The 26982-nt window shown below is 31.6% G+C and overlaps 1 protein-coding gene across 1 annotated transcript; it reads left to right on the forward strand.

The window, feature by feature from the left end:
• On the forward strand, positions 1-22033 carry LOC111419317 (uncharacterized). Its single transcript, XM_023052094.2, has 5 exons — positions 1-374; positions 16353-16377; positions 20642-20880; positions 20934-21343; positions 21399-22033. The coding sequence occupies exons 1-5, from the start codon at positions 315-317 to the stop codon at positions 21958-21960; spliced, it is 1296 nt and encodes a 431-aa protein (XP_022907862.1). The 5' UTR covers positions 1-314; the 3' UTR covers positions 21961-22033.
• The last annotated feature ends 4949 nt before the right edge of the window (positions 22034-26982 follow it).

Consider the following 26982-nt stretch of genomic DNA (forward strand, 5'->3'; position numbering starts at 1 on the left):
AGGTCGAAAAATTGTTAGCGCGTGTCGGAGGACCTCCGGAAAAGTATGACGACGCCGCCTCCGGTAGCTTCCGCGGCGCTTGTGTACGTTCAAGAACTTCCAAAGAACAGTTTTCCTCCGGCTTCCTACTGACGAGGTCGTGTTCTTCTACGAGAACGTTTTTTGTACTTTGTAGTGCGGAACGTTGCGGTTTTTCTTCGCATGGAAAGAAGCTTTTTGAATCAATATTTGAAAAGTAAAAGGGAGGAAAGCGTTTACTTTTTGGAAAGAAAATCTTTTTGGTGATTTTATTTGGCATCATTCAATTTTTTACGATGGACCAAAAGGACTTTAAAAAATTCTTTACTGTTACTGTAATTGGATTGTTTATTCAGGTAATGAGAACAATTTTATTCAATATGTTAAATACGATTAGATACAAAATTAATCATTCTAATCTATAAACATGAGATTTAAGCTTTTAAGGATACTCAATTAATCATAGTTGATTGCTTTTGTATATTAATCAATCATTGATTTCATTGTTTCTATTGATAGAAAATGTATATATAATTATACAAATAATTAAATTGTAATTAATCGTAATTCCATGGTTAAAAACGATGATCAATTAATTAATTAAACTTCACAAAACTAAAAAAAAAGATTACTATAATTAATGATTGCTTTATATTTCATGGTTTAATAATATAATTGACACTCCCTGACATACTATTACTAAAGTAACTGCACATCTTTATAAGGTAAATTAACTTTCATAATGTTTCTTGTGGTTAAAATAAGAATATCCAATAAAATTACATATTTATAACCATACATCCTTGTTGGAACACAATCAATTTTAGTTTAAAACCTATAAATTGTAACTGTAACACTAAATATAACAATGTAAAACGGTAAAGTGACTCCATAAAAATGATGAGTACTTGCTATGAACGGAAAAGATGCAATTTTGCCTTTAAAAGGAGGTTTCTTGTAAGATGGATAAGAAAGGGTTTATGGTTCTATTTATTACACGTAAATTATTAAAACTAATTAAAATTAAAAAGTATCTACGAAAGGTTAAATTGATTCTATAATAATTCCTTTTTTATGTTATTTTTATTAACTCTTATTAATGAATTTATTGATTTTTATAATGCAGTAAAAGAAATTTTATCACCACTATTTCTAGAAATCTTTTAAAACACTTTATACTTAATATATCAGTGGTGTAAATAACGTCGATCGCAAAGCAGTTTTGAGTCGATCGCCAAAAAAATCATGAATCTAAAATATCTAATATCTGGGCCTCAGAACAAAAAAAAAGGAAGGTTACTTTAAACCCTTCGGTCGATCTTGACAAGACATTTATATAAAAAGATTTCGATTTTGATCAAAAATTAGTGGACACTACTGCTTTAAATCGATTAGCCGTCAAAATTGTTGATTTTCGAAAATTAACTCAATCATAACTCAAAAACTAAAAGCGATGGAGAAATACTTTTTATACATAAAACCTTAGTAATGGGCCATAAAGACTAAATCCATAACAAGATTGAACCCAATTATTACCATTTTTTATTTATAAGCTCTAAATCGATTAAACATCAAAATTGTTGATTGATGAAAATTTACTCAAAAACTAAAAGCGATGGGGAAATACTTTTTATACATAAAACCTTAGTAATGTGCCATAAAGACTGAATCCATAACAAGATTGAACCCAATTATTACTATTTTTTATTTATAAGCTCTAAATCGATTAAAGATCAAAATTGTTGATTTTTGAAAATTAACTCAATTATAACACAAAAAGTAAAAGCGATGGGGAAATACTTTTTATACATAAAACCTTAGTAATGGACCATAAAGACTAAATCCATAACAAGATTGAACCCAATTATTACCATTTTTTATTTATAAGATCTAAATCGATTAAACATCAAAATTGTTGATTTTCGAAAATTAACTCAATTATAACTCAAAAACTAAAAGCGATGGGGAAATACTTTTTATACATAAAACCTTAGTAATGGACCATAAAGACTAGATCCATAAAAAGATTGAACTCAATTATTACCATTTTTTATTTATAAGCTCTAAATCAGTGGTGACTATAACGTCGATTGCCAAAAAAATAATGAATCTGAAATATCTATATCTAGGCCTCAGAGCAAAAAAAAAGGAAGGTTACTTTAAACCCTTCGGTCGATCTTGGCAAGATATTTATATAAAAAGGCGATCTTGATCAAAAATTAGTAGACAACACTGTAATATATGTTCCAAGTCAATTTAATAGAGTAATTATTTTGATGAAAATCAATATAAGAGGTTTCCCCATAAGATCTAACCTGGATGTCGTGTCAAGTGTTAGTTCTAGTTTTAGTTCAATAAAAATATACAACAATCTAACGCTGAATAATAACTAAAACTAGAGCTAACACTAGCACTAGTACTAGTATTAAGTCTACAACTAGAAATACATGAAATGTTTCGGCATTCTTGTGGTGGTGAAACCACACTGACAACCATCTCTACTTACAAATTTCAGTATAAATTGGCGCTTTTGACAATACCGTGAAGTACTTTATTTTGAAACCTTTGTATTATAGCAACCTTTTTTTCTTCAGTTCACCCCCATAGCTGAATATAGGTTCCACACAGGCATCAAAATTTGCGTGTAGATACATGAGCCCAGTAACCAGTACATTTTATGACATTAATTTTTTTTCTTGTTTGATTCTGAAGGAAATAGTTTGAAAATCATAATGGCAAAACATAGACTCAAAACACACTGATCGAAATAGCAGAGCAATGATCTATGTCCTAGACATAGCAATAGTAATATAAATAAGAAGATGGCTAGTCAAAATACAAATGACTCTTTTTAACATGAATATAAAATTTTATTACATTTTTATGATTTATGATGGAAATAATGCAAAACTCTCAGCCCTTGAAAACATTATTAATAACTTGTGCAATTTAAAATTCATAAGTGAAATGGAAAATAATTTTAAGCTCAATTACCTTGACCTAGAGATTGAAATAAACATCACAACATCCAATAACTTATCCTTTAACATTTACAGAAAAGACACTGCCATAGAACTATTATCCTATAAAGATCACATAACTGCAATAAACATAAACTCACCACGTTCAGATTTCTTTTTAACAGACTCCATACATTGCGCCTTAACTTTAATAACATTACAAATAAACTTTTCAAAATCTTAAAAATGTTTTAATAGTGGCTATATCTGAAAGACATGCAGGAAATTTATAACAGTCTGCCAAAGTTTGATTAACAAGTTTATGTACCCCCACTCTAATCAACAACAAACTTACATTTGGACTTACAAGTTGGAAATGTCAGAATAATCCTTTTAACAAAATCAGAGCCTATATGTACTTGTGATGGAATGATGTCTCTTTCTTCAAGAATTGATGTTAATCTTTTGAGCACTAATTTTTCAAGTATTTTTGACATTACTGGTATCAGAGAAATTGCTCTGTATGAGAAAACATCGTTTGGTTATTTGCCTGATTTAAGTATCATAACGACCTCTGCAATTTGCCAGAAAGCTAGGACATATTTTAGCTTAAGGCAGCATGATACATGTTTATTAACTTCACGATTATCTTTCTGAGTAGTTGTTTAAGTAGAACCGAATCCCAATGCTTTTGTATTTAAATTATACTTAATTTCGTGATTTACTTTCTTTGGTGATAAAAATTCTATCCGTTCTGGTTCGCTAGCAGTCAGCGTCATGTATTACAGATTTGTATTTGAAATGCACATATTTGGTTGAAAGGTTTTTTTTCTGGAAAGTCTGCAAAGATGTTGTGAAGAGTTTCTTGCTAAAGATTCTTTCTTTAGAAGAAACTTGGGTTTCTTCTCTTATTGGACCATGGAGGAGTATATTTAGACTTTTAGTGCTTTTTCACAAGGAATAATCAATAAACGCGTTATACACGTTTAGATAGAAACTGGCTGCTACTTGATATAGAGGAGTTTATGAACTTTACCCACTATTTTATTTAATTTATTCTCGCGAATCCCTTGTGATTTGCCATTGTACACGAACACGTCTATTTTTACTTATTAACTCTCTTACCTCGAGTGGGTAACAGTTTCCGCTCTTGGATTTTTGGCAATTTTCGGAATTTCAACAGAAGTCTTCAGTGAACCTCTTGCGTTTATATTTTCTTCTGAGAAGGTTTTAAACATGTTATGCTTTGTCATCTGAGTTGTCAAAATAAGATTTTCTTCTTTTTATGATGTTTCGACTTAGGTACTGCCATAATTATTGGAAAATGGTCAGAATCTAAATCAAACACGGGATACACGTAGTGTATCGTTATGTTGTGGCAACCCATTGGCATTCCAAGTCATGACACGAAGACTATTGGCAATTGGTTTTCTAACTTGTACCTTTGTTGTTGATGACTCGATCTTATCAAGCCTAATAATAATAGTCTTGGTTATCTCTTCTTCTTTGTTTAATTTTTCGTCAGCCGCAATCTCTGATAAATATCTATCGCATCACTTGCATTGTTACTTTTCTTTGCTTCGCATGGTTGTCATTGAACATTTTCCGACTGAGAACTTGACTTTATTTTTGTTACGTACGTATACGATTAAATAAAAACTAGTTTGATTTTCTGGTTTCTTGTATTTTGTCGCTTTAGATAGGGAGATTCTTTGGAGAGACTTGATTTCTGATGAATTTATTCAATTCACTTTATTACTACATTCAAGGAATCTATATCCAATTTAATTATACGTTTTAATAGACGCACACATAAGCCGGAAGATTCTTGTTCTCCTTTTATATCTAAGTTTTGTTTTTTATGCATCGTAAATGAAGAAACGTTTCCATATTTTATTACATCTTTCTAATATTTCTTTCTTAATTTATTCCTAATTATAACTGTTCTCTTATAAAGATTTTATGTTGTTTTTGTATTTATATATTACTCTATATGTAGAGCAAAGTGATTATCTGCTTTTAATAACAAGATTTACAACGCATAATATATAAGAAAATAGCATTGTTACTTATAATCGTGTAACTAACAATATAAGTTAATATTTCTCAATCACTTTCAAAAAGTCAAAACATTTATGTAGTATTCCGTGATCCACGTTAGTATATAATCACGCTGACTTTAATAGTATAAAGATGTCCATTTAAATACAACCTCAAATCTCTTATTTAACGGTTGTGATGTAAGCCAGCGTCTTAATACATTTTATTATCATATAAACCACATTATTAATGATTCTGTTATTCTGTTCCGCATATCATCTGCAGTAAACACCGTTATTAAATCATTACTAAAGATATTAAATTAAAGCGTTTAAAGAAATAGTGAAGATTTATAAAATTCTTTTCAAATCTTACGTTGATCTAAAATATTCATCTCGTGTCACCATGAAATCTATTTAATCAACGTGAAATCTAGTTTAATCGATCATTTATCGCGTATTTAGTTCCACGAATAAAATAAAAGCGGAAAGGTACACTAAAGACGTCTTGATATCATCAGTAGCCGTTGACCGTGGTTCACGGTTGATTTGCTTTTATCGAACGATCTGATATTGTTAATGATATCTTATATCTTTGATAGATATCAAGGTATTAAAAGAGAAATTACTTTGGTTCAATGTTGTGTAAATATTTATTAAAATTCAATATTCATCTGTTATCAAACAAATTTTGCAAAAAATCATTCATATCATAGGAACGATTAGCTTTACAACTTTTAGCTAAGAGTAGTAGCTGACGTAAAATACCTCAAGTAATTCAAAAGTATACTCGAAATTATAATTTAGGTGGTGGAGTAAATGTCACAAGACGCAGAATGAAGTTATCTTGAAATTTAAAGTTGCCAGTATGTGTTAGGGCAAAAATGTCGGTAACTTTAAAGCGGTTGATGATATAACTTTTAACAAAGTGTACCTTTTTTATGTGAAATACTTTAAAGAATTCAAAATTGTATTCAAAATTATAATTTACTTGGTGTAGTAGATGTTACAGGTTGCAGAATGATGATATTCTCTATAATTGTGTTTATTATCAAAAAATCATTTATATCATAGGAATGATTAGCTTTACAACTTTTAACTAAATGTTGTTGACGTAAAATACTTCGAGTAATTCAAAAATGTACTCGAAATTATAATTTAGGTAGTTGAGTAAATTTCACAGGACGCAGAATGAAGTTATCTTGAGATTTAAAGTTACCAGTATGTGTTGGGGCAAAAATGTCGGTAACTTTAGAACGGTTGATGATATTACTTTTAACAAAGAGTACCTTTTTTATATGAAATAATACAAAGAATTAAAAATTGTATTCAAAATTATAATTTACTTGGTGTTGTAGATGTTACAGGTTGCAGAATGATGATATCCTCTATAATTGTGTTTATTATCAAAAAATCATTCATATTATAGGAACGATTAGCTTTACAACTTTTAGCTAAGAGTAGTAGCTGACGTAAAATACTTCAAATAATTCAAAAGTATACTCGAAATTATAATTTAGGTGGTGGAGTAAATGTCACAGGACGCAGAATGAAGTTATCTTGAGATTTAAAGTTGCCAGATGTGTTAGGGCAAAAATGTCGGTAACTTTAGAACGGTTTATGATATAACTTTTAACAAAGAGTACCTTTTTTATGTGAAATACTTTAAAGAATTCAAAATTGTATTCAAAATTATAATTTGCTTGCTGTAGTAGACGTTACAAGTTGAAAAATGATGATATCCTCTATAATTGTGTTTATTATCAAAAAATCATTCATATCATAGGAACGATTAGCTTTACAACTTTTAGCTAAGAGTAGTAGCTGACGTAAAATACTTCGAGTAATTCAAAAATACAATCGAAATTATAGTGTAGACAGTGGAGTAAATATCACAGGACGCAGAATGAAGTTATCTTGAGATTTAAAGTTGCCAGTATGTGTAACGGCAAAAATGTCGGTAACTTTTGAACGGTTGATGATATAACTTTTAACAAAGAGTACCTTTTTTATGTGAAATACTTTACAGAATTCAAAATTGTATTCAAAATTATAATATACTTGGTGTAGTAGATGTTACAGGTTGCAGAATGATGATATCCTCTATAATGGTGTTTATTATTAAAAAATCATTCATATCATAGGAACGGTTAGCTTTACAACTTTTAACTAAGAGTAGTAGCTGACGTAAAATACTTCGAGTAATTCAAAAATACTCTCGAAATTGTAATGTAAATAGTGGAGTAAATGCCACAGGACGCAGAATGAGGTTATCTTCAAATTTAAAGTTACCAGTATGTGTTAGGGCAAAATTGTCGGTAACTTTAGAACGGTTGATGATATAACTTTTAACAAAGAGTACTCTTTTTGTGTGAAATACTACAAAGAATTCAAAATTGTATTCAAAACTATAATTTACTGGGTCTAGTAGATGTTACAAGCTGCAGAATGATGACATGCCCAATTTCTGCGCTTTTCACCAAAAAATCTTTCAAATCTAGGGAACGGTTGTTGCTTCAAATGTAGCTTCTACAATTGAATTCAAAATTATAACTTGTTTAACGTAAAACAATGATTTTCAACAGTTTTAGAAAGAATTAGGTCTAATAGCAAGTAAATAACCAAGCTAAATGTAATTTATAGATAAAAATTGATCTGAAGTCACACTTTTCATAAGATTTCTCAAAGTTTCCATCGATTGATTAGTTAGGAGTGATCCTAATTTCCAAAAGAAAAATCTTCTTATTACACCAACTTATTTTTATAGTTACAGATCAGTAATTGTTATTCTCACTTAATGCTTTTGTCCAGAAATATACTTCTTTTTCGGGTTGACTTTATTCAAAACTTTATTTAGGGTTGTTGAAGGATAAATCTCAGAAAACGGAATTTGTATCTATTTTTTATAATATATCCAAGATCATCTCTTCATCATGTTTTTTACTTCCAAATCCTTCCCCATTCACTCCATCATCCATTCACTGTCCTGTTAGTTACCATATATCATCCCATGAAATTCTCACTACTCTTCTATAGAGTCTCATTTCGAAAGCTTCGAGGCTTTTTTGTGTTGTCTCGGTCAATGTCCACGATTCTACTCCATAGAACAGCAATGAAAAACTTTTACTGAGGAATCTGACTTTGATATCGATGCCAACGTTATGACTTTTGACCAGTTTATTCATCTGGTTGAAGGCGACTCTTGCTTCCTCTATTCTACACCTTAATTCCTGTGAATGGTCCTAATCGCTATTAATCACTGTCCCCAGGTAGGCGAGCTCAATCATACTTTCCAAACTGTCTCCGTACAAATTATCATGTCTTGGACTTACTAATATTGATCTCTAAGCCGTCTATGGCTTCCTCCAGCCAAAATCTCAGCCTAACCTGTGTGCATTGCGCATCGATATCTTTCCATAAAGCCAAAAAGTCTTCCCTATTCGTCTACCTGTATTTTCAGATATTTTGGAAATATTACCCCATAAAAATATATTGTATAGATTTATTAACACATAAATCTGCTTTAATTACTTTGAAACTTTTAACTGCTATTAAATCGATTTCGTCGATCGTAATTACAACTTAACCGTGATAATAACCGACGACATTACCCACGGTTTCGCTCATTAACAACGATTATAATTATTCAAATCGCATCCGATATTAAAACATTTAATTGCACGCGAACAGTTAAAGCCGGTAAATATACGGGCGGTGTTAACATCTAGGTCAATTGCTGAACTTGTCTACCACTCTTACATGACTTGTCAGTAACATAGGTAAGTGAGAAAATACCGTACCTATGGTTCCAATAAACCTCTAGCCTCAAGACTATTTAACTGTTAAAAAAAACAACAGTTAAATAATTTTAAGTGTTTTCTTACGTTAACATTAGCTTTATAACTGAGGATAAAAAGTAAAAATTAAATGCTCATTATAGGTGATTAGATAATGATCAGCATTTAATTTTCTGCTTTGTTGCGAAAACGAGAATTTAGCGATAAGCTTTGAGAGAATGGATGAAAAAAAATCTTTTTTTATTAATATGGAGATTATGTTCGGTTATTACCATAATCAAACCGAAGCGAAAACCGGCGATTACATATGTTAAATATGATAATTAGCGGCTGAATCTTTTGACCCCGTCTAGTACAAGAATAAATCAGTGGTGCTTTAGTGAACATCGACATGTAATCGGTATGTTCCACAACGGTATTCTAAGTCAGTTAATAGTTACATAACGTTACGATGACACAAACCTTCTAACGTAATAGGTGTCGTTTGTCAATGTTAAATGGGTCGATAAAACAATTAGAACATTCTTACTTTAAAGTCTAGACAGAAAATAAAGAAGACAAATTTATTTTTTATCATTCAACATTTTTATTCATTGGCACAGCTGGTATACAGCGTTGTGCCTCTTTCAACTTATTTTGTAGTTTTTAACTGTATATAAGGCATTAGCAGCTGTTGCATACAGTTCTCTTAGCATTGTATATTTCTTCGTTTTATATAATATTACATCTTCTTTGTGTTTATTTTTAGATAATAAATTACACATGATTCTGTTCATGACTTTGCTCTTATTAGTTAGAAATAGGTTTATAATTTTTCAATAACACTACTATAAAAAACGATATCGTAAAAATCCCGTTGGATTTAAAGATCGTAACCCTTGTTTTACAGCCTCCGCAGCTGTAAAGTAAGTTGGTTACTTTCCAACACAAAATTTACGGCACCTACTTCCGCAGACGATTATCTGTGGCTCAGCTATGCTATCTATCTTTTCGGCCCATATTCGCGACCTAGTGAGACGCACATTCACTTTTATCAATAAATCTATATGTTCAATTACATTTAAAACGTATCTGAACGAATGTAGAGTTTACAGTAGGAGTTAAAAGGTCAGGTATAATGATGAGATATGAATGTGTAAATAATAGCTAGATATGGTAAATGAAGTGGATAGATATTAATCTTGGTAGCTTTAGCGACGGCTCTCGGTGCCTCCTTTCCACTGTTGCCTGTCGTCTAACTTGATTTACGATGGGCACCGACCCAGCGGTTTCGCGGAAACATTGCCAGAGGAGATCTGGCTCACTAGGCCAGAAGACATTTTTTTTTATTTTCTGAACATGGAAATGTCTTCTAAGATTGCGGTCGAACCGCGAAATGGAGCGATTCGATAGTAAAAGATTTCGAAAAAAATTTAAATTGCGATCATTTCAATAGAATAAGAAACAGAAATCCAAAGAAATTTAATCAGCATGAATTGATGCGTATTGATATCTACTTAAATCGAAATGGCATTGAATTAATTTTCACTGAGAAAGTAGAAAGTTTTATTTTAGATTTTCTTAATAGAATTTAACAACACTTTATTTTGTAGCTTTTGCTGCCCCATAAAAGCAGTCAATTACGATTTTTACTGAAATGCCTAGTTAAAATGAAGTAGGCACTTAAACTATTTTGTAACAAAAGTTGTTTGATTAAAATGTAGCCAATATTCAAGTATTGAAACATCTCTAACAGTAACACAGAACCCATACGATAGAGAGTCTGGCCATAAATATTGCAATACATATACAACATGCCTTCACTGCGTTTCCGGAGACTTTCATGCGTTGCTTATTTTAACACTTCAATCTTTCCATACCGCTATTCGACTCAAACCAAAGCCTAGTAAAATAAAGTTAATAAGTCCAAAAAAACTACTCTTCCCCGGTGGTATGAATCGGCGACTCTTCCCATCAACTTCGATAAGTTACAAGATGTCAGCAATACTCTGAAATTTTTATTTTGGGTTAAAATTGGATCGCTATGGTAAAAGAATATAAACACTTGACGGCTTTCGTCATACCAAACTCAAGCCATAATGTTAATGAGTTACGAAAGTTTCTGAGTCTGTGGGCTTTTCTCTACTACACTACCATTCACTACTATTGACAGACTTGCTTTATGACAAGAAATCATTCAAATGGATGTCAGAAAGAAAAGTACCAACAACCTACAAAACCAGAGTCAAGGTCATTACAGTAACTCTGTATCAGGAAAAGGAAAATTGCAGGAAAATTATTGGAGTCAAGAGTGCTAAACCCAAGAAAATTATTATTTTGAGCAAGAAGCATTTTCGAACCTAACTGCAAAATCAAACCATGCCTCATAATCAAAGAACCGATAGATGTAGTCTGTTATGATTAAAAATTCCTTGCAACCAAAAGTCCAAACTAACTCGGTGGTTCTTTTAATGCAAGTATTTAAATTGACTATCCAATATGTGTTCGAAAAGAAGAAAAATTCCCGATGTTTTGAAATTATGCGATAACGTGAAGGAAACATCAGTTTTTCTGCTTTTGAGTAAGGGTGTTCGTAAACCGAGAAGACAGTTCGTTGACACCCCAGCACAAGACTAAGCAAGAATAGAAAAGAAAGATAAAAATACACCAATCATAGAACACAATCATAAGATTTCTTTAAGAACATTCACCCCACATTACAATGGTTAGACGATGATGCAGCATACAACATAGCTTACAGCATACGGATGAGCCCAACTTCAAGGCGCGTGATGCTGCAAATATTTGTAAATAATTTTTCTTATATTAATAAAAGAGAAATAAATATTTGAAAATGTTTTCACCACTTTTAGACTTCAATTTCTTCTTCAACCTCTTAACCAGAAATCTTTTTGCAAAATCTTCTCCATGAAATGAATAAGCACAACTCCAATTAAAATACCTTCATTAACTGTATCACAAATGCAGTTGCTCCATCAACGTATTATTCGTTGTCTCAGCTTTTCCATTGAGTTGTCCAAATAATGTTGTGGTTTGTTGTGCTTTTCTGCAGATTTCACTCACAATTCTTTCACATTCTGTACAGTTTTTAGATTAAGATTCAATCTCGTTTATGTTAACATTGTATCTTTATTAACTTCATTCATAAGTATTAAATGTATATAATCCAGTATAATTCGTTTGCCCTGACATTATCATCCTTTCAACTTTAACTATTTTTGCGTAAGCATCTTTAAATATTACCTTATTACTATTTTTTGTTACTTTCGATACAGATTATTTCTTTTAAATTGCTAACTGGAATGCTACTATTTTGCAACTATTTTGAATATATTTCAAATGCAAAAAAGTAGTCCTTACAAACTTTTTCTATATTGCTTACTCTACTTATTTCAAACGTTAATGGTTTTAGTCTCGCTACGCAAATAATCCGTTCATTTTAAAGACTTTTCACGCACTGTTGATCGGTAAAATTTTTCTATCTTGAATATTTCTATTAAGTTTCAATGAGTTTCTAGGTAATAAAGTACAACTAATGTATATTTTATACAAGAAAACGATTCTTACATAGAAAAAAAATTAAATTAAACAAAGAATTTTAATTTTCCTTTTTGTAAACCTAATTAGATTTCTTAACAAATTTGTTTTTTTAATTCTCTTTTGATTCTTATTATAGATCAGTGTAGTCCACTAATTTTTGATCAAGATCGACTTTTTATATAAATGTCTTGACAAGATCGACCGAAGGGTTTAAAGTAAGCTTCCTTTTTTTTGCTCTGAGGCCCAGATATAGATATTTCAGATTCATGATTTTTTTGGCAATCGACGTTATGGTCACCACTGATTTAGAGCTTATAAATAAAAAATGGTAATAAATGAGTTCAATCTTTTTATGGATCTAGTCTTTATGGTCCATTACTAAGGTTTTATGTATAAAAAATATTTCCCCATCGCTTTTAGTTTTTGAGTTATCATTGAGTTAATTTTCGAAAATCAACAATTTTGATGTTTAATCGATTTAGAGCTTATAAATAAAAAATGGTAATAATTGGTTTCAATCTTGTTATGGATTTAGTCTTTATGGCCCATTACTAAGGTTTTATGTATAAAAAGTATTTACCCATCGCTGTTAGTTTTTGAGTTATAATTGAGTTAATTTTCGAAAATCAACAATTTTGATGTTTAATCGATTTAGAGCTTATAAATAAAAAATGGTAATAATTGGGGTCAATCTTGTTATGGATTTAGTCTTTATGGTCCATTATTAAGGTTTTATGTATAAAAAGTATTTCCCCATCGCATTTAGTTTTTGAGTTATAATTGAGTAAATTTTCGAAAATCAACAATTTTGATGTTTAATCGATTTAGAGCTTATAAATAAAAAATGGTAATAATTGGTTTCAATCTTGTTATGGATTTAGTCTTTATGGCCCATTACTAAGGTTTTATGTATAAAAAGTATTTCTCCATCGTTTTTAGTTTTTGAGTTATAATTGAGTTAATTTTCGAAAATCAACAATTTTGATGTTTAATCGATTTAGAACTTATAAATAAAAAATGGTAATAATTAGGTTCAATCTTGTTACGGATTTAGTCTTTATGGCCCATTACTAAGGTTTTATGTATAAAAAGTATTTCCCCGACGCATTTAGTTTTTGAGTCATAATCGAGTTAATCTTCGAAAATCAACAATTTTGATGTTTAATCGATTTAGAGCTTATAAATAAAAAATGGTAATAATTGGGTTCAATCTTGTTATGGATTTAGTCTTTATGGTCCATTACTAAGGTTTTATGTATTAAAAGTATTTCCCCATCGCCTTTAGTTGTTGAGTTATAATTGAGTTAATTTTCGAAAATCAACAATTTTGATGTTTAACCGATTTAGAGCTTATAAATAAAAAATGGTAATAATTGGGTTCCATCTCTTTATGGATCTAATCTTTATGGTCCATTACTAAGGTTTTATGTATAAAAAGTATTTCCCCGTCGCTTTTAGTTTTTGAGTTATGATTGAGTTAATTTTCGAAAATCAACAATTTTGATGTTTAATCGATTTAGAGCTTATAAATAAAAAATAGTAATAATTCGGTTCAATCTTGTTATGGATTTAGTCTTTATGGCCCATTACTAAGGTATTATGTATAAAAAGTATTTCCCCATCGCTTTTAGTTTTTGAGTTATGATTGAGTAAATTTTCAAAAATCAACAATGTGGATGTTTTATCGATTTAGAGCTTATAAATAAAAAATGGTACTAATTGGGTTCAATCTTGTTATGGATTTAGTCTTTATGGCCCATTACTAAGATTTTATGTATAAAAAGTATTTCCCCGACGCTTTTAGTTTTTGAGTCATAATTGAGTTAATCTTCGAAAATCAACAATTTTGATGTTTAATCGATTTAGAGCTTATAAATAAAATATGGTAATAATTGGGTTCAATCTTGTTATGGATTTAGTTTTTATGGTCCATTACTAAGGTTTTATGTATAAAAAGTATTTCCCCATAGCTTTTAGTTTTTCAGTTATAATTGAGTTAATTTTCGAAAACAATTTAGATGTTTAATCGATTTAGAGCTTATAAATAAAAAATCTTAATAATTGGTTTCAATCTTGTTATGGATTTAGTCTTTATGGCCCGTTACTAAGATTTTATGTATAAAAAGTATTTCCCCATCGCATTTAGTTTTTGAGTTATAATTGAGTTAATTTTCGAAAATCAACAATTTTGATGTTTAATCGATTTAGAGCTTATAAATAAAAAATGGTAATAGTTGGGTTCAATCTTGTTATGGATTTAGTCTTTATGGCCCATTACTAAGGTTTTATGTATAAAAAGTATTTCCCCATCGCTTTTAGTTTTTGAGTTAATTTTCATCAATCAATATTTTGATGTTTAATCGATTTAGTGCTTATAAATCAAAAACGGTAATAATTGGGTTCAATCTTGTTATGGATTTAGTCTTTATGGCCCATTACTAAGGTTTTATGTATAAAAAGTATTTCCCCATCGCTTTTAGTTTTTGAGTTATGATTGAGTTAATTTTCGAAAATCAACAATTTTGACATTTAATCGATTTAGAGCAGTAGTGTCCACTAATTTTTGATCAAAATCGACTTTTTATATAAATGTCTTGCCAATATCGACCGAAGGGTTTAAAGTAACCTTCCTTTTTTTTTGCTCTGAGACCCAGATATTAGATATTTCAGATTCATGATTTTCTTGGCGATCGACGTTATGGACACCACTGTTATAGATAGACCATACATGTTGTTAATTATCTTAAAAACGATATCTATTATTGCGATCACGTTTGAACGACGGATTTTACAAGTAACACTTTATCTTAACACCAAATGGTACTGGTATTAAGAAACTTATCGCTGACGGTCATTCGTTTTTAAAACCGAACTCTTTAAACGTTTCCCAGGAGACAGTTAAAAGGAAGACTGTTATCCGAGATGTTTTTTTTTTCGAAGTAGCGGTTCGAACACACCGTATACTCTTCAATCGCGAAGTTAAAAGTGAACTCGTTCGTTTTTCTTTCAACAAAAAGGCGTGATGACATCTGCTTCGAGTGGTTGTTGATTCTGGTGGGTTCTTCTCGTGATGTTTTTACCGTGAAACGACCGCCAAACGATTATTATATAACAAATTGCGACAACACACCGTCACTAAAGAATACAGTTATATTATATTGAGTTATATTGAGTTTTAAACGGCTTTATGATTGCGTGTTACAAAGTTTGATTTAGGTTTATCGCCATAATAAATTTTACAAATTAATCTATTAGGAATGTGGGTTTTAAACAACTATGATAATTTTATGGTGACCCAATAAATAGTAGAATAAATAATGTGCGAAGTAAATAAAGTAAATCACGGTCATGTTCTGATGAAGACTAACTGCAGTGAGTAAAACCATTCGATGCTAATGACGACACCAAGTGGAAATCTGCTTCAACATACCTAACTGTCCCATTATCCCGTTTCGAGTCAAATAAGGCATTTTCTTCTTCTTCCACTTCTTCGGTTTCAAAACGAGTTATTAATTTATCGAACGGTGAATAAGTTAGCGGATCTTCTTATAACCTTACAGACGCCAGACGGGATTGATTAATGTACAAAAAAAATCCGGTCAACAGCTTTAATCAATTGGCATGACTCAATGATTCAAACAAAAACTTTGAAAAGTAAACTTATCCTAAAATTTAATCATAACACTTTAAGTAAGAAGTTAATTTAATAAAATTACTTAAATTTTCTTGCAATTTCTTAACGGAATTGAATACTAAATTACTTGAAAGCCGAAGATTTCCGCGCATTATTGTACGCAAAAATCTTTGGAACGTTATCCAGAAGTCATTAGATGTAATGAGCTATTGGAGTTTCAATAATAGCATTTCTGCTAAATCACGATAAATGCTTTCGCTAACTCTCGTGATTTCATTTCAAAGGAATTTGAATGAAATGGAAAATTTGCATTGATAAAATTATTTTTTATTCAATTTAATTTAATTTCAATTTTTTGTTTCAGGTTTTAAATGCCCAAGATTATGAAGGTGAGATTCAATCAATTAAAATACAATACATATAACCTCAACATAACGATCCCCGCTAGTGTTAGTTCTAGTTTTAATTGTTATTCAGAGTTAGATTGTGGTATATTTTTCATTGAAAAACTGAAAATAGAAATAGCCCAGGTCCTGATTTAATTACGAATGAAATGTTAAAGCCGGTGGATAAGCACTTTATGATCGACTATTCACACTTTTTAATAAAATCAAAAAACAGGCAGGTCTTTTAGTAGTAGCAGAAACAGTATATGGGAAGTATCACTTAATAGAGAAGGAGATAGTAAAAAAAGAAAAAGAATGGAAGGAACTGATGAGGATACAGATGAGTTGGAGGAGATAGACAATACGCCTACAGTTGCTCGTCTACATACGATCTTGGCAAAAGATCACAACACTGATCTAGGCCACCTATGCAAACAAGACGGTAAATACACTGAGGATGCTAAGGAATCGTTGGAGCTCTTACTGAATACACACTTCCCTTCCTCAAAAGTCTGCCCCCACGCAGATGCCGTCCCTGAAGTAGTGGACATAACGAGTCCATCAGGTAGGGTTCGCAGCATAGCTGGGAACATTTTTACACCCAACAGAGTAAGGTGGGCTATTTCTAATTTCAAGCCCCTAAAATCGCTTGAAGGAGATGGAATTCTGCCTATTTTTCTGCAAAAAGGCTTAAAAGACCTCCTCCCAGTAATAATATCCCTATATATAGCTAGCTACAGCCTTAGCTATATACCCACACTATGGAGGAATGTAAAGGTGGTCTTCATACCTAATAGATCAATACCTTAGGAATGGAGTGTTTGTCACTAATTCACTCCACCCTAGCCAACATGCTTACCAGAAAGCAAAATCAATAATTACTGCTCTCCATGCTTTGACTAGCACTTTAGGGGAGGCAATTGCAACCAAAGAGATAGCCCTATGTGCTTTCATAGACATAGAGGGTGCTTTTGATAACACCTCCTATAAATCCATAGAGAAGGCTCTAAACGTAAAAGACATACATCCGTCGACAATCAAATGGTGTATATCCATGTTAAAAGCAACGGGGAGTGCTATCACCTCTATTATGGTGCCTGGTAGTTGATGACTTGATGAACACCCTAACAAAAAATGGATTCAAGATTCAGGGGTATGCTGATGACCTGGTAATCACAATCCGAGGTAAATATGATACAATCATAACTCAACTAATACAGAAAGCCCTACTACTCACCAGTACTTGGTGTAGAAGCAATGGGCTCAGCATCAATCCAAATAAATTCAAAATAGTCTCTTTCACTCGGAGAAGGAAGCTACAAATAAAAGCACCCTGCATTGAAAGCAGAACTATTAACCTCAAAACAGAAGTTAACTACCTAGTGGTATACTAGACAGTAAACTAAACTTTAACTCATACTTAGATAAGGTGAGGAGAAAGGCCACCATGGCAAACCAGATCTGCCGCAAACTCCTAGGAAGGAACTGGGGTCTCAAACCACGAATCATTGGGCCTACGTAGTAATAATCAGACCCATGGTCGCCTACGCCTCATTGGTTTGGTTGCCAAAAACAAAACATAAGACAGCACAACAACTGGCACAAATCCAGCGGTTAGCATGTCTTATTATAACGAGTGCAATGAGATCTTGTCCATCTGCTTTGGAAGCCTTGCTCGGTCTCACACCACTCCATTTATATATACAAAAGGAGGCAGCTTCAAGTGCCTTATCACTGAAAACAGTTTCTACACTCAAATTGATGCAGGGTAACCTCAGAGGATACCTCGAAATCCGCAAGGACCCATGTCTAAATCACCTGATTGAAATTAAAACGGACCTTATACCGACAGAATACAACTTCAACCAGCCGTATAAGGTCATATTTAGAAGCAGGGATGATTGGACAAAGGGTGGGCCTCAATTAAAAAGAGAAGCCCTTGTCTGGTACACAGATGCTTCAAAGACAGTTGAATCTGGAGTAGGCATGGGAATTAGTGGATCAAATAACCGCATGAAATTACTCCTTAGCTCGGACAGAACCATTTTTCAAGCAGAAATAAACTTCTGCATCGCTTAGAACCTACAAATGGGACAGAAAGGTGCATCCATAAACATTTTCATAGACAGTCGGGCCGCCTTAAAGGCAATTCAGGCCTACACGTGTGACTCCGCACTGATCAGAGATTGTACCAGCAACCTGAGAGAACTCGCTAGGGGCAATGATGTTACCCTATGGTGGGTTCCCGATCACAGCAACATTGAGGGCAATGAGAAGGCGGACAAGCTGGCCAAAGAAGCAGCGAACACGCCCTTCATTGGACCCCAACCTGGCTGTAAACTACAAAAAAAACACCTAAAACAAATAATCATACATGGTGTGGATCCTTGTTACCAATATATATATATGAAATAATTAGAAGTATATCTTTTGCTTTTATTGGTATTTTTATTGTAAACTGTGCCTGACGCGTTTCGACGATCTACGCCATCTTCGAAGACTATCGTCTTGTTTTGTTAGGTTATGTAGTACATTTATAATATATTATTTCCTTCTTAGGTGCTAAGGTCAAAATGCTTCTTGCAAAGATTATTTTTAGTTTTTAATAACAAATGGGCTGGATTATTTATTTCTTGTATTATTTTTCTTCTTCTCGAGAGCGAACAAAATGCAGAAATGGCGTGTCTGACCATTTGTTATTAAAAACTAAAAATAATCTTTGCAAGAAGTATTTCGGCAAAACAAAACCAAAGATGTTTTATGCCTCAGCAAAGGGGATCTAAGGACGCTCTCAGGTTACCTAAAATGCACCCCTAAAATACCACCTCTTCCATATTGGACAAGCTGAAGATAAAACTTGTCGACTTTGCAACGACGAATCAGAAACAGCTGAACATATACTGTGCAATTGCGTCGCCAGAAGCCGAGTAAGACACAACATTTTCGGTAAAACTCTCTTGACACCTACCGACATAAAGGTTCAAGACCTCAGAGCAATACTAAGGTTCATCAAAGACCTACATTTATCCTAAACTTTTAGAGGGCTAAAGTTGCAATAGATCTTAAAGGTCGCGGTAACGAGAGGGGCTGCTTCCCTCAGCCCGGCAGCAATAATAATAATAAAGTTAATACAGAAAATATTAATTCTGATTAAGGGCAGACCGTCAGCAAGTGATGAGTGAGGAAAGAAAAGAAGACGAAAGTAATACATACAAAAGGCATGAAGATAGGAACAAAACAGCAAGAAGTTAGGCATATTATGCAAAAAAAAAATTGGTAGTATCACCAAAACTGAATGCAGTATAAATTCGATGCGCCCATACGCAGAAAATATACTTGGTTTAACAGTAGAGTTGGATAGGGAAGCAGCCAAGAGATTATTAAAAGAGAAGAGAATTAGGGTGGGTTTTGCAATATGCCAAATGGAAGATTTACCCCCCACTACATTTAGCAAAGAATTGTACGGGAGAAGACAGATCAAGTAAGTGCTACAATTGTGGAAAAGAAGTACACAAGAACAAGAACTCCTCTAACCCTACGAAATGTCTAGACTGTGTTTCGGAAGAACACAGAGCAGGAAGCAATAGATGCTATAAACTTAGAGAATTATTGAAATATCACAAACTGTTGAAAGATCTAATCCAAGAAGTTGATATGGAAGCTGAAATTAAAGAGCCCTAAAATGTTAGACCTTATTCACATCGAGCAATACGTTCAAAAGTTATTGCGGTTTGAAACTGGTCATTATTGTTTTTCCTCTAAACAGAGGATGAGGGTGATAGAGATGGAAAAGTCTTGAGATCCATGTTGAATGTGACACTGCAAGATAGGCAGACCAACACATCTATCAGAGAAAGATGTAACATATAGGATATAGTAAAATGGACAAAAGTAAGAAAGAAAGGGTAGAACGAGCATGTGGAAAGAATGGATGCGAAGAGATTGGCAGAATATGCATGTATGAACGACTGAAAGGAAAAAATACACAATGACGACAGCCCAAGAGATGGGTACAGAGCTTATTCTCCTCGTCTGCTGAGTAAAGTCCAAACATGAGGCTTAACAAACAGGGATAGATCCCTAGTCAAAAGTAGAAGAAGAAGAAGAAGACTGAACGCAACGGTGTGAATAGCTTGAATTTATGTGCAATAAAATTATTCATACAACGCACTTTTGGTTATATCGAACATTCCCTTCCCCATATTAATCCGTTATATCGAGGTTGTACTGTATTTTTTACAACTTTATTTATTTTTATTATTTTTAGTAAGTGATATTCAATGTACTTTTGCTGAAAGTGCTGGAGAAGAAGCGAGAGATTCAATTGTGGCAATATTAAAAAAACCGGAACATTTTAAAGGTAACCCTCTATTCGCGGATGATAGAGACGTTGATCCTGAAAGAAATAGTGTATGCCAAATTAAGCAAGATTTAAAAGATCCAAACGGATTAAAGTATTTATTAAGAATTACCGATTTTACCCGATGTGGAGTTTTAAAACGAAATGTACGTTCAAAAATGATTTAATAATCCAAATATAATCCAAAATAATTTTTTAGGGGTACGTTCATGTAAGAGTTTGGTTTCCGCAATTTCCCGGTGTTGTTATGCAATCTGATCAAGAATTAATCATTATGTGCAAACCTCCTGAAAAAACGATTATTGAAAATAAAGCTGCGGGATTCGCTGGGAGCTTTCCAGCCGGTGCTAGAGTATCGGGGGTTGTTGAAGAATCCCCCGGAAGATTAGAATACGAAGTAGCTCTTTATAAAGAAGCACCAGCACGAATTAGTAACGTTAATAACGAATTACCTGTTGATCAAGCAGTCCCTATTGGAACCAAATTGCAATTAAGAGCTAGAATTAATCCAGATTCAGCATGGAAATATGTTAAACTTATGGAAGTTACTGTTAGTCCCGATCCAGATGATCCACATAGACCAGGAAGTGTTTCTTTGGTGAAAAGTGGGTATGTATCAATAATTAATTAACTTAATAAAACATTAATAACTTAATAATTTTAGATGCAAAAATGCTGAATTTACATCAATAATCCCACATCAACCCACACGATACAGAGAAAAATACAACGAAGTTTTCTTAGATTTCGAAGCCTTCTTATTAAGTACAATGAAAGAACGCTCAACTTTATGGATTCATTCTCAAATTAAAGCTTGTATGGATGAGGGTGATTGCGAACCGGAATACTGTTTAGGAATGCACGACACTTCTGGCCACGGAAGAAAAAGAAGAGAAATCACCGACCCTCAAGCATTAACAAAGAAGTACAACGACACCACACAATTCACTAAATTTAGCGATAACATAGAGTATTCAGTTTTAATGCCAAGCGAATTTTTCCATAAATCCGCTGCGTTAGAAAGTTCTTGTAGTACATTTTTAGTGATTGCGACGATTTTGGGTTGTTTATTGTTCATGTCTGCGTTTGTTATGTGCTGGTTAGCTTCAAGGTTACATACAGCTTTGTTGGGGACGAATTCTGAACATAAAAATATTGATCAATTAGTTCGAGAATCGAGGCATTATAAAGAAAACGGATATACAGGACGAGCAATGACGCAATAAATGATAATTTTCGAAGCATCTTTCGAAGTTGAAGTTATAACGATAAATTGATTGAAAATTTTTGTGCAATACGTTGTAAAAATTGAGGAAAAAAGCTATTATGTGATCAACAAAAAATACAAAAATCAACAATTTCTTTTTAAATCTTTTATGTTAAGCACGTATTTATTTTTTATTTATTTTATGGGTAGTCTTAATTACTTTGTGAAGTTCTTAAGATTACCATAAGAAAACGCAATTCCAACTGTGAGCAAATACATTTTTGGAATTGCGTTTTTATGTACATACTGTCTAAGCTAGTTGTAGGAGTTTATATTTTTCAACTTAAACCAAAAATAAATCCTCGTATTTTTATTGTGGGGGGTGAAAGTTACTATTTTGAAGTTACATTGGATTAGATTAACGATAACCAAATTAATACTTATTGTTTCTTGTGTCGTTTTTACTATTTATTATGTTAATAAAAATCTTTCTTTTATAGAATATTAGTTTTTTTTTACAGAATAACAGTTATTCTGTGGCAAGAGTAACATATTAGGAGAGATCAAAACCAGTTTATGTTATCAAAGTGTACCCTGAGGTTGTGACTTCACAAGATGTAAATATCTGATTTGTTATTTGCAAAATGTACTTAACAAATAAAATGAGATGTAAGAAATTACCACTGTCACACTGCTGCATCAATTAGGCGAGTTGTTAATAGTGGAGGAATGGAAGAATTAATAATCAACGCCTATAGATTTATTGATTAGTTTCCATCCATTAAAACATCGTATCTCAAGAACCACTTGAGATGTAATGACGAAATTAATACCGTTTTAAAACAAATTTCATATAGATTCAAAGTACCATAAATAATTTCTTAACTTCCATAAACATAATTGTAATTATTTTTAAAACCTAACTCAACATACTTGATTATTGTAGATTTTAATAATAGAAATTTAAAATATCGTATCTCAAGAACGATTTGAGACATAACGGTGAAATACAAAACATTTTAAAGCAAATTTACTTAATATTTAATATTTCGGAGTTGACTTTATCAAATCTTTAAAACTAGAAATTATGAATTTTTGAACACAACCAAAGATATCGAGATATGAAATAGCAAGCAGTTGAAAGCTAATTTAATGATGTTTTAATGTGCCATAAATAATTTCTTATTTTCTATAATGATCGTTGTTATGAATTTTTAAATCCAACTCTGCATATTTGATTCTTATAGATATGAAATACAAATTTTAAAAAATCGTATCTCAAGAAGGAATAGAGATATCTTCATGAAATAAAGAACATTTTAAAGCAAATTTAATGAAGATTTTAGGCATCGATGTTATGATTTTTTGAAGTTTATAATACAGCAGCCATCATTTGGATAAGATCTAACAGGGTAGTCCCTCAAAATGTTCTGAATTGATTGTCGTAGAGCTCCACAGTTACATTGGGACGATGGCAGTACTCCCCATTTGTGGAGGCTATCACTACAGACTCCGGCGGGGAAGTCCAAATTCTTTTGGTTCTTAGTTGGGTTGGATTTCCTCCCACTTAGAGTTGTTGGTCTAGTTTTTTCTAGCCAGTTCCTCAGCAAGACTTAATTAGGGTCTAGGGATCTGATGCGATTGATATCAAGATATCAATCCTCATGGATCAGCAACAGTGGGTTATCACTTATTTTTTTAAACTCTTTTAGGAAAGGTTTCTTTCTTCGCAAAGAAGCGGAGTCGCAGTTTTGTATGATATTATTGCGACTTTAGATTTTTACAAATGCGTTCTCTAGATGTTTTTTAAACGAGAGGGTTCTGTTCAAAGTGACATCTAAGTATTTGGGAAATCTTGGTGCTGCAGCGTTATGGTACTAAAACTGACCTAGCATTTCCTGGACGCCACTTTATTATTCAGGTGAAAAGCGAAATCGATACATTTAAGGCGCTAAAATACATTTTACAGGGAAAAACCCTTTAATTAATTGATATTGAATTCTATCAATATTATAATATTTTCCTGATACCATATGTCCTGAAGAATAAAACTCAAATTCTTTCTAAAATTATTGCTTGTGCAATATAGAAGCACTTACGTATGTCAACACAAGCTCTTAAAACACCAATAGAAAGGCACGTGTTGTTCATACGAGATAACAAAACAGTCACCATCGATCCAACAAATAACGAATGTGTAAAAATTCTAAAGGCGATAACACTAGTTTACAAATATTAATCATTTTTTTCCTCGAAGACTGCGATATTTCTTTTATAACGTAGAATGTTGTGCTGATTCTGAAACTATCTTCAGTTTTTCTCCATCACGTCCAGTTTTCGAAATATACCCAAAAATGTGGAAAATCGTAAATTAAAAAACATAGTAACGGTTCATGTTCAGAATATTTTTTATTTTGTATAGTGTGCTTCTGTAGCTATATGGACATGAAAGTAGAGATCCAGGCGAACATTTTGAGGTATTGATGACATAAATCGGACTTTCCATTATTTTGCTACAGCCTAAAACAACTCAAATCAAATTTTTTTGCATTTTTCACATTTTTTTATCACTTAATCGCACCGTAACGAAAAAGAATTATATATGAACAAAAAAGTTTGCTATTCTACACTGTAGAACATTTAATTCTCTAAATTTCGAAGTATTGGACACCATGATCGGATGTATTTTACCGAAAATATCATTAATTTACGACAATCGTGCAAAATTTCATTTTTTTTCCATTTTCAGTATATTGTTGAAACATTATTACGAACCATTTTTTTTAATAAAGAGGTTCTTAATTCACTGAAACAATTATTATTATTTTTTAAATACAACAAACAATAACATTCATGGAAAAAGTTTTTAAGAACTCGAGCGTTTTCCGGTTAGACCTTTTTTTGCAAAAGAAATTCTCATTGTTAAAAAACAATCACTTTCTGTGAAAAAGTGTTTTTTAATAACTCCACTTCTTTATATATTAGAACCTTGTTCTGCTAAACAGACTTTTTTTGAAATATTTTTTGTTATAAAAGAAGAATATATTGTCATAATATTTAGTTCTCCTTGAGACACCTCAGTGATCTTTCGTTTAAGAAAATAGCAAAGTATTGTACAAGTTTTGTTGATCATGGCTAGCAGAAGCAAAAGAGAGAACAAGAACAATCCTGATTTGTTCTATTTTATTTGCGGACAAAAAATTATTGGGATGATGGGACGACCAATTACAACTATTATTATTATCACAGTCTTCGAGATTTTTCTTGTAAACTAGTGTAATTATAAAATCAGATGAAATAAAAGTATTCTAGCCAGCAATGACTAAGTAGAAAGAGAGCTCTTAAACTGTCTCAATAAAACTATCAATCCACTGAAATTCCTGTTAAATCAATTAAAATTAAAATTTCTGATTACAGTATTAATATTTGATTAATATCTTACCATACTTTATATACTAATACTTATCTCAACTTCATTTTTAATTCTAAAAAACTAAAATGATAGGTAACATAGCATAAATTAAGGGGATTTCGTTATCTATATGATAAACTATAAAATATGGTTTAGTGACAAGAATGAAAAAGTCAAAATTTGTATTGTATAAAGAAAATGCCAGCAGAGGACGAAATTTAAGATTATTAATTGCAAATTATTTAAGTGTGTAATGCAAAACAAATTATATTAATTTAATTAATTATATTAAATTATATTTGTTAATCAATTAAAATTATTCAGTACGTTTATATTAACTTAAGTGACACAATTCTCCAGGAATCCATCACACGATTTTTTTGTCAAATAATAAAAATTAATGGATAGATAACGTAAGAGATCGTAATAATTCAAAAATCACGCGATATTTAATCTCATCGCCTCATTCACAATTAAACATCTACATCAACATATATAAATATGACAAAATGGATTAAATTTTGTTTTGATATGATTCATAAATCGATTTCATTATATCGCTTGATTAAAACATTTATTCTTCCGTTATGAATTAATATCTAATCTAATCTCAATGTTAAATAACTATTATATTATTCAAATCATTCATTAGATTAAAAAATTAAGCAAGGTTATCGAACGACGCAAAGAAGGAGAAAAGATTAGCGTCACAAACTATCTCGATTCTGTTAATCTTTGAACCGGAGATATTTTTTTATATTTTTAATAAATTATGAAAAATTAGATTATTAAGAAAAAAAAAGGTTGCAAAGTATACAAAAATTCACATCAAATGAATTTATTTAAATATAACTTCTTACGAATTAATAATCCTTGGCTAACACTAAGTCATACAAACAAACAAAACATGCAGCATAGAAATATTCTCATTCATGCACATATATTACAATAAATCTCCGCAAATATTCAAACAAATTCTGTATTAGTACGTCAAACAATAGCTTAGAGAGATCGTTTCACGCGAAATCATTTAGCATCTATCTTATTTAAAAAGCAACAAAATTAAATAATGAGACGAATAAGAGCTCCATTTGAACATAAAATTTAAAAAGAGACAACACTAAGAGGTATTTTTATTACACATGTTCGTTATATTTTTTGCCGAATGATTTTGATGTAAATATTAAGTAGCAAAGAGAGTAAAAACGACGTTTATTATTATTATTATGCGTAAAAAAGTATTATAGTGACTAGTATGAAAGCTAGTGATTTTTTGTTCTTGAAAATGTGTACTCAATTTTATTCCTAATTTCTTTTTTGAGTGTTTCTAAAATCTTAATTAAGAAAGGTATAAAAAAATTAAGACCCTGCTTATTTTTTTAATTTTCTACATAACATAATTTTCTTTTTAATCCAATAATGATTGTTAAAAACAATACAATTGTTGAAAATAAATTAAGTATCACCATTATTTTAATCAATTCGTTCTTGATACAAAGCTTATCATTGACTTTGGAATGAAAATGACTACAGTTTATTATTGTTTAAAAAAAGACAAGTTAAGACATACTACTTCATGCTTCACACCCCATGAAGTAGTATATTTATCAAAAAATAATGTCACCTAGA

Source organism: Onthophagus taurus, chromosome 1 (genome assembly GCF_036711975.1).
Source record: "Onthophagus taurus isolate NC chromosome 1, IU_Otau_3.0, whole genome shotgun sequence".
In the NCBI taxonomy this organism is placed as follows: domain Eukaryota; kingdom Metazoa; phylum Arthropoda; class Insecta; order Coleoptera; family Scarabaeidae; genus Onthophagus; species Onthophagus taurus.